This window comes from Agelaius tricolor, unplaced genomic scaffold (genome assembly GCF_023055355.1).
Source record: "Agelaius tricolor isolate 1412-34295 unplaced genomic scaffold, bAgeTri1.0.p SCAF_1, whole genome shotgun sequence".
Classification (NCBI taxonomy): Eukaryota; Metazoa; Chordata; class Aves; order Passeriformes; family Icteridae; genus Agelaius; species Agelaius tricolor.
The window spans coordinates 56564548-56575808 of record NW_027269261.1 but is presented as its reverse complement, the minus strand read 5'-3'; the positions used below and the strand labels follow the sequence as shown (position 1 = coordinate 56575808).

General features: G+C 37.8%; 1 protein-coding gene across 19 annotated transcripts in view; it reads right to left on the bottom strand.

Annotated features, from left to right (window-relative positions):
• Positions 1 to 549: 549 nt before the first annotated feature.
• The window catches only part of SYNE1 (spectrin repeat containing nuclear envelope protein 1), a 289195-nt gene continuing 278483 nt past the window's right edge, over positions 550 to 11261 (bottom strand). For 17 of the 19 annotated variants that reach the window (XM_071435338.1, XM_071435390.1, XM_071435430.1 and 14 more), the window contains 5 exons: positions 11092 to 11220; positions 10518 to 10730; positions 9454 to 9543; positions 7596 to 7654; positions 550 to 1536 (listed from right to left, as the gene is read on the bottom strand). In XM_071435338.1, coding sequence (XP_071291439.1) covers positions 1296 to 1536; positions 7596 to 7654; positions 9454 to 9543; positions 10518 to 10730; positions 11092 to 11220 — 732 coding nt within the window. In that variant the 3' untranslated portion in view covers positions 550 to 1295. The remainder of the gene's footprint in view (positions 1537 to 7595; positions 7655 to 9453; positions 9544 to 10517; positions 10731 to 11091; positions 11221 to 11261) is intronic. The other 2 variants (XM_071435439.1, XM_071435455.1) reach the window with 1 other exon arrangement.

The window sequence follows — 11261 nt, the reverse complement described above, 5'->3', positions numbered from 1 at the left end:
TTATTCTTCTCTTTACACTTATGTTTTGGGCCTATTCCACTAAAATAATGATGGGTAAAACATAAAAATCTATCTTGGTATTGAGCTGCTATGCAGAATATGAAGAATATCAGAATATCAAGTTTCCAGTATACCCACAGGAAAAAATCTGCTTCAGTGTGGATTGGCGCAACTCCAATTGTCAAAGGTTGAACATGAGTGCATACACAGAAATACAGATGGAAAAAAAGCCCCACACAGGTGAGAGGGAACTCCAAGAAGCAGCTTGAAAAAAAGAAAAACCTGAAGTGATGAGTCATTAATCCAAAACATGTACTGCTTTCAATATTAGCACAACTTCTTATGTGATACTTTCCCATGTATTCTGCCAGCTGACATTTTCCAGATCTTGTCATTCAAACATATACCTAACACCATTAATTTGTTACAGAATTTTTAATACTTTTTTGAGGTGCATATGGATGTCTTCTATTTTTTTTTTACACCATACATATCTCATTCTAAACTTAGAAGTTTCCATAGTTGTCATTAAAAAGCACGTAGACAAAATATTTTATGGTATCTATAATAAATGCAAAGAAATCAATACAAACAAAACTTGGCTTAGCAAACTGTACATACATAAATATGTTGTTTTTCAACTTGACATTCAACATTTTTTCCTCATAAAAACTTCTGCAATCTTATTTATTACATCCATTTTTTTTAAACCTTAAAAAAGTGCTTCTCAGATTTACACCTTGTGCATCCAAAGCAAAAGTTAGAACACCATGCCTAAAACAGAAACCACAGGGAATAATACATTGCCATACAAGATTCTTTAAAATTGTATGTTACAAATGCTCTAAAATTCCTTAAGCATTGGTTATTTTGTATACTGTAGATACTGAGAGGGTATTTAACAAAGACTGGCTAATGGGTCATTTGGAGCAGCACACAGGAAAGGATCTACAGTATCAAGTCCTTGGCTATGCATAGTACAGGGCAATGACCTGGATATAAAGTGGCAAAAAGATCCCAAAAGCTGTACAGAAGAGGTTTCCCTCACATACACTGCATCCTCCTTAGTACCCAGGATGCGAGTATTGAAATGATGCTACTCAGGTAATACATTGTGCACTTTGATACTGATACACTGAAGTGCTTCCAGCCGAGTGCCAGCAGAGAAAGATACGGGCACAGTAGTGACAACAGCAGACAGGTAAAGCTGCCACGCTGAACCCTGTCACCCTTTAAAACTATCTTGCTCCCAGCCAGCACTTCAGCAAGGTCTCCTGCTGTCCCACAGGTCTCCTTCACAATGGAGGAGGACCATTCATGTATTTCAGCATGGGGTGGAAAGAGCGGGCAAAGTTGTTTGCCATAGCACAGCTGTAATCTTCCTCGGTCATGGGCACCAGGCATGCCAGCCCGATCAGGAGCAGCAGGAGCAGCTGAAGTGGCAGAGCAGCTCTGAGGACTCTGAGGAAGAAGGATGGGCACCGCCACGCTGGCCCAGCCTCAGAAGGGGAGGAACCTGAGCCACCTCTTGTGGACCTGAGGAAAGAAGATGGGCAGTTGAATACACTAAAACATTACTGCAGCAGAGCTTGCCCTTGGGCCCTCAACCTCCCCTGAAGGCCTATTTACAGTTTGCACAGACTTTGATTGACAACTGCAGAGGTATTTTTCAGTGAACATGCTATTTCCCTTACACTTTTAAGAGACCCCAGATTTCTCGACTGGGTAGAAAAACACCAAATGATCACAATAGAAGGGTCTTTGTGACCCCACAGCCCCTTTATCATTTTTGGGGAAGATTCTCCACTTAAAGCACATATAGCAAATGGGGAAAATAAAAGGTGGCCCATACCTGCCATATTTGTTCAATGCATGCTGTCTAAAAGGTGGGCCTACTTGTTTAAAATGGCCAGTTGCATTTGATTTGCAGAAGTTTCTACATTTGTTTATGTATGAAGTATCCATAAGGGTATAATGCACTGAGATTCAGTTCCATAATTTTCTGTCAATCAATACACCAATATACAGATAATGGGGACTTATTTTCTACAAAGCACATTGTGTTTTGAATCTTGCACAGAATCAGCAGTTAAAATCTATCTGCTCAACTGATTTGACATCATCACCTTCCAAGTGATTTTCTCCCTGATGTTGATGGATCTGACTTGAAGTGGCACATACCTAAATGCATCTATAAGGCAGCAGAGATCTAACACAAGTATTTCCTAAGGGACACTTCAAAAATCCATTCTATTATTTAATGAAAGATAAAGACATAAATTTCACATTTTTCTTTTTGACTGAAATTGTCAAGAGCTGAAAAGAGTGACTAGGAAAGATGAAATCTGATGGTCTCAGTGCGTTAATTAAATGGCATGAGAAAATACTGTCTTTCAGCACAAGCCAAAAATGGAAGAACTCAGAGCCTTCAAGTACCTTGCTTCAAGAACTCTGCTATTAGGATATTAGATCATGAATTTTGTCTCAGACAAGTTGCTATAATACATTTGCACGGTTGCTATGATCATGAGGCTTCAGAAAATCTATAATTTCCTAAAGTTTAAGAGATAAAAATTCTCATAAATAGATGTGAGAAATGAGGCTTATTGGCTGTGGTCAAATGCTCCCCAGTAAAGTAAGTATGGGGTGATGGTTCCTTAGTGTTTCTTTGACTTCCCCCTTGTTCTTTTGATCCTGTCTCCCTGATAAATCTGACTCTGTGTGGGGAAGCATCCAAAAATGAAAAGATCATCTTCAAAACAATGCCAGGCTTAGCAAGGGTTTCCTTTGCACATGTTCAGAAAATAATTATTTCTGTGCTTGAGAGTATTTTATTTTCTTGTTCATATAAATATATATATGGCACCCCACTGAGGTGCTATATGAGGACTTCAACAAAGCCAGGCAAATTTTAAAGTTCAGGTGGCCAACAGATACCTAAACACTAATTTAGCAGATATGCTAAATCATTAACTTGAACTAAATATTCCAGGAAGCAGTGATGATCAAAACATCAGATCTTGTGTTGTCTGAATCCACACTATTGTAGCCCAGATGGAAAGTTGCTTATCGCATAACATAGGATCACATATTATAAAAGAGATATTCAAAGGACATGGCACATTAAACAGCACCAGAGCATTCCATACAAAAGCTCAATTAGATCAGGATTTCTACTGTCTGAGAATACCAAGACAGAAAGTTAATGGACTGAGGCAGGAACAAAGGGAACAAGGAGTGCTTAATTACCTTCCAAGCATTTGATTGCACAGCCTACCTATTTACAAGGCTGTCATTGTATAAATGTTGTTAATCCAAATCAAAAAGTGACCACATTTCTGCAGTTGCTAACTGGTGTTTGATAATGAGCAAAGTGTCATTTTCTTCATTGCCCCAGAATTACTCTGGGGCAACACTGGGTATCAGAAGGGGAATTTCCAAAAATCTGAATCAAACGGTAGCAAAGCTTTTCTTTCTGGTTTTTCTTTTCTTTTTCCTACGCCGTTAGTAGCATGATCCAGCACTTCTTGCTTTGTGTTTTACAAAAAAAAAAAATTGTAATGTAAGCTTGCATGGCTGATCTCAAAAAGAACACAAACCTTCAAAAACTAAAACAATTCACAGCAAACCATATTTTCTGCAGTGAAGTAGGGTATTGAAGAATAATACTGCATGGAAACAATTCAAAAAGCAAATAATGAAATGTTACAAAAACATCTTCAGAGGGGGAGTTATAAAAAGTTTGAGTTCTGTACTGCTTGTGTTTATGGCAGTCCCACCTCTGCAATCTACATAATTGGCTGAAACATTGAATGGGCCATCTTAGAGTGTTTAATAGATTTGGTAAGGAGAGATGGTTAAAATTAGACCTTGTTAATAAAAAAAAGCTCACTAGTTTTAAGGACAGACACCTATTTACCCTGGCAGGAGAAAGGAAAGGTGAAGTACTGTGCTGCACTTTGGAGAAAAATCTAATTTCTGTTCTTGAAATTGTCTCTTTAGCTGTCTCTTCTGATTGCTCCACCATTTGTCACACTGTGAGGAGGCAAAGAGGTAAGGCCATCTGCTACTCACTCCAGTACACAATTCCTGCTTAGCAGATGAAAGAAGAAAGCACAGCTGCAGTCCTGGCCAACAGTAAGCTTCTTCATGTCAAGAAATTTTATATATTAATCTAAGTGCAAGCAACAGTTACCCTTACTTTGAGAGTTTGTAATGTCAGTGATATTGGAACTCTCCTCTAAGCATTTCAAGAGGGGAGAAGCTAATTTACCAGGATATAGATAGGACGGTCAAAGTGAACTTTAATTTCAGCTCAGAGGGGAACCTTTTTGTAAAGATGATTGCTACTTTTTTCCCCAAGGAAAATATGGTTGATGTAACCAATCTGTATTGCAGTAAGCATCTGAAAGCTATCAAAAAGGAATTTATCATTCAAGTGAAGCTGATAGAAATAAAGTTAATTTACTGCTAAGTGACTAATGGAATGAAGAAAACAGGCTTACATTGAATGAAGCACTGCTGGCCTAGTTGGATGTTATTTACTGCAGTTAATCAAGAATGGGCCTTAATTTAATATCTTTATTAAAAGACTACTGCACAAAATATAAGAATAGTAAATTTCATTTCTATGATGACAGATGCTGAAGGTCTTTGCAAATACCAGATAGGATTGGCTTCTTGCATAGAACAAAAGTGGATGAATCTAATAAGTTTAAGAAGCAGCAGTTGTATATGATATTTAAGTAACAAGCCCTAAGAGTGAGGGAGATAACTGGGAAAAGAATCATGGCAAGCCAAACCCAAACCTTGTGTTTGAGCTACTATTTAGCCATGAGTATAATTTTGTGGGCAAAGCCAAAAAGAGTGATGTGGTTTGGTCTGCTCCAGGAACAGCAAGTGACCTTTTAAGATCCACTAGTCACTTGGGGAGGCCTGGGGAGAGCAGGAAATGGAGTTTGGCACTGTGGCACCAAGACCTGAATAGAGCTGCTCAAGAGAGACAATGTAAACACCCCTGAGCAAACTGAACCACTATTTTAATCTTTTAACATTTTAATCACTTCAAAAAAATTCACAGACAAAGATACAGGTGTGCACTTATGACAGCTCTCTTAAACTGATGAAGAAAGAGGAATTGCTTTTTGGATTTTCTTTCTCACCTAGCACGCAATTACTAGTACTGCTTGGATGAGACTCCAGTTAAATCCACAATGTACTGTCTAGTTTAATCCTGTACCTTGCTTAGCATCACACTGTATTTGCCTGTCTTTCTGTGGTGATAATGGAGAAGGCAAAGTGATATGACACTTTGATACTATACACAAAGCACGGCCCCTCTAATTTTTTAGATGAAATTTCCTTCCTTCTTGTGTGATAAACCTTTTACGATTGACTTTTTTTCTCCTTTATACTAAACCCTACCAGGGTTTGCTGATCCAGTGCAAGATCAAACACAAAGTACTCTGATCAGAGGCATGTCAAAATATTAAAGAACACAGTGACAGCTTGTACCGCATTATCAGTTAAAACCGCATTATACATCAACCGCAACCTGTCTGGCTTGCGCATTTGATTAAGTTTCCTATTCAGCAGTGACTCATTCGTATTCCATGCTTGTCTGAATGACAAATTGAACATTGTGTTGTGCTGCTACAAGATGTGTTAATAAACAGTGCTGGAAAGCCTTGATCTGAAAGGTGCCACAGCAATGCCACTGCTAGAGCAGGGGTTGATCCCCAAGCTGCCAAACACTGCTAGCTGCTCTTCGAGCCAGGGGCTCGCACCTACAACCAGAAACCTCAGAAGGCTGGCAGAAGTGGTTTGACTACATAGGAGAGTAGAAAAGCGCACACAATGTGTTCCTTGAGTACAATGATGCTAGTGCAAGCGTCCTGATCTGTCAAAGACATCGACCCTCCTCCTCGCTGTTAGTGGCTGCAGAGTAAAGCCCCTCTCCTCCCTTTTTTTCTCCCTACGAGAAACAAAACACCAAGCTTCATAGCAGACTGGAGATGAATAATTATTTCTCTTTCTCCATCAGACAGAAAGATAGATTTTACATATATTCCCTATTTTCTACGTGGTTTCCTTTTGTTTCAAAGGAAAAAATCCTTAAAAATAGGCAGTTTCTTAGTGCGTGTGGAAGCAGTAAAAGATACTTGTTCTATTTGTTACATGGTTTTACAACTATGCCACTTTACTCACAGTCCCTAACTACCTATGAAAAGCAAACTTTTTTAAAGAAGTGTTTATGTAAATATCTACATGGTAAACAGTTTTGCTCTTTACTTAATTTGTAATGAGAATAAAGTCTTGATTTTGCTAATGAAAATAAATAATGCTCTAAGGTATTTTTTGTCTGCTTGTTTGTGGCTCAAACACTGTATTAAATCTAGTGTTCACTTCCTTCTTTGACTCTAACAGGAGTTATTTTTAAAAAAACTTACTTAATTTTGTGCTTTCTTCTTTCCAACATAAAATCTTTGACTCTAACAGGAATTATTTTATAAACAAATCAGCTAATTTTTGATATGCAGAGAATGATATTTAGGTTAAATGAGATTTATTATTAGATTTAATAAGAACAAATATACCTTAATCACACTTTTTAATTATTTTAGCAGCGTGCAAGACACTGAAATAGCAAAAGATGTCCCCTTTACACACATTGGCTTGCTCCTTTGCTTTTTTTAATTTTTTTTTTAAACTTCCTAATTGTTGAGGCTAGTAAACCAATCAGTGAAAGAGCGAAGGTACACACATCACAGTGACAACAACAAGAATGCAGAAGCACTGTTAGCTGCAGAGATGACAGGTTGCTGGAGACACCGTGGAAAGCAAGAAGCTGTAGCTGCACGCCTGCTCTCTACTGGTCAGACAGAGATGGGGCAATGCTGCTCCCGGAGCAATGCAGGGATGCGAGCACTGGGTGAGCCATGGCAGTGTTAGCATGTTATACTGCAGTTCGTCTGAGGAGGGGAGAGAAAGTGATCCCGAGTCTCAATACTCTCAAATTCTGACTTTTAGTTTTGAGTCTAAAGTATTGAAAACCCACAAACTGAACAAAACGTTTCAGGGAAAAAAAAAAAAAAAAAGAATAAATAAATAAATAAATAAATAAATAAATAAAAGGATGTTAGTATGTCTCATCCAGATCTGTGGGTTTTGTGAATTCTAGAATATGATACTGGCCTATTACCTGCCTTAATTTAATATCTAGAGGTAAAGAGGATGATAGAAAGTGTTTGCCATGAACTTACTAGCACTTGTCTTAAATCATACCAAAATAAAAAAATCGTAATTGTAAACATACACTCACTCTGATCAGGCATATGAAAAATAAATGTTGATTACATGGGATTTCTGTGAAGCAAAAGCTGCAGCTGTCCAGGGATTAGCCTGTATCTCTATTTAACAGAGAATCTGAAGTAATTGGAAGTCCCTTTTGCTGAAGGATTAACAAAAGGGAAGTTACCGCTTGTGTAAGTCCTGACCCCCTGATGGAGTCAGTGGGACTGAGAGGAACCACAGCCAATTTCTATCATCCTCTTGGCGTTCTAGAACAGAGTGCGGAAACCAGGAGAATAAGGTACCTGCTATGTGGACTGCTGACAGAGGGTCCAGGCTGTGAGAGACTACATTTGCCCCGTGGCTGTTTGCAATGAACAGGGGGTAAAGAAAGAAGAATGTTCAGTCCAGGCAAATAAAGACAAGCTACTGATGAAACTAAATTAAAAGTGCAGCAAAGGAAACATAAAAAAAAAAAATCAAATGAAGTGACCAATACCCATGAACCAAGGAAACTGGCTTTTCTTTGCACCTAGCTGTTCCAAATTATTGGAACATACATAGTGAACTCAGTAATAACATTTAGACATTTTTTTGATGAACAGTAGCTCTGGGTTTTAAATAAAGTCTCTAGAATTTTAGTTCAAATAATAGGCAATATGAAATAGATGTTATCTTATAAAGTTGAATATATAGATTTTAAAATTCACATGCAGAAAAATTAATATTCTCAAGGGAAAAAGGTCCAAGACCCTCCTTTGGCAAGTTTTGTCTCTCCTGCACCCCACGATTTTGAAGGCCAAATAATGGTAGGGGCATTCTTGCACTCACAGGTATTTGCTGGATCATTTAATGCAGTTAGATGTTTATAATTCTGATTACATTTCTTTTGTATTAGTATTTATTTATTTAGCATCAGCGTATTTGGCACTGAAATTCTGAACACTTTAGTGTCACTTTAGTCTTCAAAATTGTGTGGGTGCAGAACCCAGAATTTTGAAAGGAATCATACAACTTAGCTATGAATTATGGAGGGGAAAAAACAAACCAGTAGTAACTATATGAACAATAACAAATTAAGAGACAGACAAATCCTTATTAAAATATTAAGATGAAACCTATGATAATTTTACATGCTCTCTAAACATAGATTTATGGTAAAATACTTCTCCATTTCCTGTAATGGTCAGGCAACCTTCAGTTACACCTGTGATATCAGAGTTATTAGAAACTATTTAGGTTTAAATTTAAAAGACAAAAGCATTGACCTCTGAAATAAAATGTTAAGGTTTATATTCTTTCTCCTTTGGAAAAGCCAGTATTCCTTTACATTCTCATACTAGCATCTAAAAGGAAACTAGTGAATGTAAACAAAAATTAAAAAAATAAATGAATTTCAAGAGCCATAGATTTATCAAGACAGAACTCAGAGGCTTTACAAAAAAGTGCAAATGGAAAAACAAAACAAAACAAAACCAGTCTGATTGTCTTAAGAACTAAAGAAAAAAGCAAATTAATCAACCAATAGAATTGCAGAAAAAGACAAAATAATTGCAGTTCCAATTTGGGCTCAGAGTATGGAAGTGTTAAGTATTAGGCATGTATTGCTATATTTCTTGAATTTTGTGCCAGCGATGTAAATGGACAACTCCAGAGTTGCCACTGTAGCCATTGATTAGGTCCTGCACAGCTAGCTGGTTTGAATAATGTTTTTGTGCCCTTCAGCTCTACTTAGCCATTCATCCAAAGTCTCAATAAGACCATCTGCAACCTGCATCAGAAATGACAAAAGAACTTATTGAGATTCTTGATGAAGCAGCTCTGAAGAGAAGGCCAAACAGAAATGGAGGACTGATTATACCAGACAAGACCAGACTTTGGGGTGTTGCCATCACTAGAGCAAAATACAAGAGACACGACATGCCATACCATGGTAAACCAACCACACTGACAGCCCTGGTTTCAGATAGTATTTACCACTTCTGATTTCATGCAGGATGGGATATGCAGCAGGGTTGGGAAAAGCAGCTGTGTTTTCCTTTTGGTTTATGCCATTTCCTTTCCTATCAAGTGGGAAGGGGTGACTTCCAGCTGGCTAGAACTGCTGTAGATATCTATAGTTCCCACCCAAGAGGCGGAAGAAAATAAATTACATGAAATTACCGTTCTCTGTCTGCTTGGAGTGCTTCTTCCAGATACAGGACTCACTGAGCCTGATGTGTCTAATTCATCAGAAGACCATGAGGACAATTCCTAAAGTTCAGAAGGAACGGAGCTCAGAAATACAGCAACTAGCTGCACAGGTAAGCAAACTAGAAAAATTACCCTGAGTGAAATTCCAGCAGAGTTATTTCCAAGCCAAATAAAATAAAGCAGCTAAATTTTGCTACCAAATTTTAAAAGACTAAGACATGTTTTCTCTGTCAGCCCTAAAGGAAAAGAAAACCAAACAATAGTTAAAACTTCCTTTGCTTAGGTGACACATTTTCCACCAAAGTCAATACAGGGGAAAAAACAGTTCTTCATTGGCTGTGAACTACAAGAAGGGTTTGGTACTACCAAGATTTTAATTAAACAGGTAGAAATCCACTAAAAGGAGGGAAGAGCTGAGTTCTTGTGCTTTAAGAACTCTGCTAATCCAAGTCCTTTTAAAAAAGTGAACTAAAGGAGAGCCTTGAAATCTTTACTCTGTATCTGTCACTGCTGGCAAAGACACGTGTGTAACTCCCTCTCAAATAACTGAGGTACACGACAACTTGAAAAGATTTGGACTATAGCTCACAGCCTGAGGCACATATTAGGGACTCCTTACCCTATTACAGAATTTATTTTTTGGGTTTTTTTCTCTCTTTGACAGAGTGTGCATTAACTTACTTTCCGGTGACAGCTGACATATTATAATTTTCAGTACTGCTACTGGAATAATTATCTCATATACTTTGCCAGTTGACTGATTCAGTAATAGCAGGGTAAACAAACCAAGAAGTTCAGTAATTGCTACACCAAATAGAAAAAAAATACTGAATTTAAACTCCCCCCGTATCAGAAGAAATATTTACAATATGAAGTTTAAGACTACTTTATGATATTCAAGATTACATGTTCCATCTTGGTAAGCACTGCAAACCACAGAAACAGAGCAGCCAATAGCAATGATCAGAGAAAGGCAGTCAGAACAGCAGGAAACACGCTCAGTGAACAGAAAGGAATAAAAAGACGTGACTTACCAGCTGACTGCTTGAAATGTCAAGAATTTTCTCTAGGTCTTTAATATGACGTGTAACCTCTTTCAAGAGCAGCTTCAGTCTGTTTCCAATGACATGTACCTTTTCTTTGGCTTCAAGACAATCCTTGCCTTCAGCATTGACTAGCAATTGGCAAGACATATCTTGCAGTGATGCCACCTTCAACTGAGACTCCAGCAGCTCACGTCTGATTTGCTGTTACCAAGGCAAGCATCAAATTTTTTTAATAGCAGTCAAAAAAAAAAAAAAAAAGTAGAACTCACAAAACTCATCATTTTAAATTAAAGAAATGGAAAAAAAGAAGAGAAGCAATGAATTTCTAATCTGACAGGAGGATATACAGCAGTCTAGTAATTGCCTGAGATTTAACATCACATGTGCTACTAAGGAAAGAGAGTGGTGTTCCCTACCAAGGCAAAGTCAGTCACTGAAGCTGGTCCCACAGTTCTGTGTTAGCACACAATGTACAGTGCTAACCCTCATGAGAAAGAGAAATCTGATTAGATGTTTTTCTGGTGATGTGTTTTGAGAGAGAAAAGGGTGATTATAGTCCTACCATCAGAAGTCTGTGATGATCCTGCAGTATTTCTGAGTCGAGATTTGGATTGATGGGCACAATCTCATTTTTCCTTCTGTCAATATTCTCCAACCAAAGCAGCAAACCATGGCTCAGTTCGTGGAAATCCTACAAATGATGAATCATGGTTTTAACAGGGTAGCAGAATA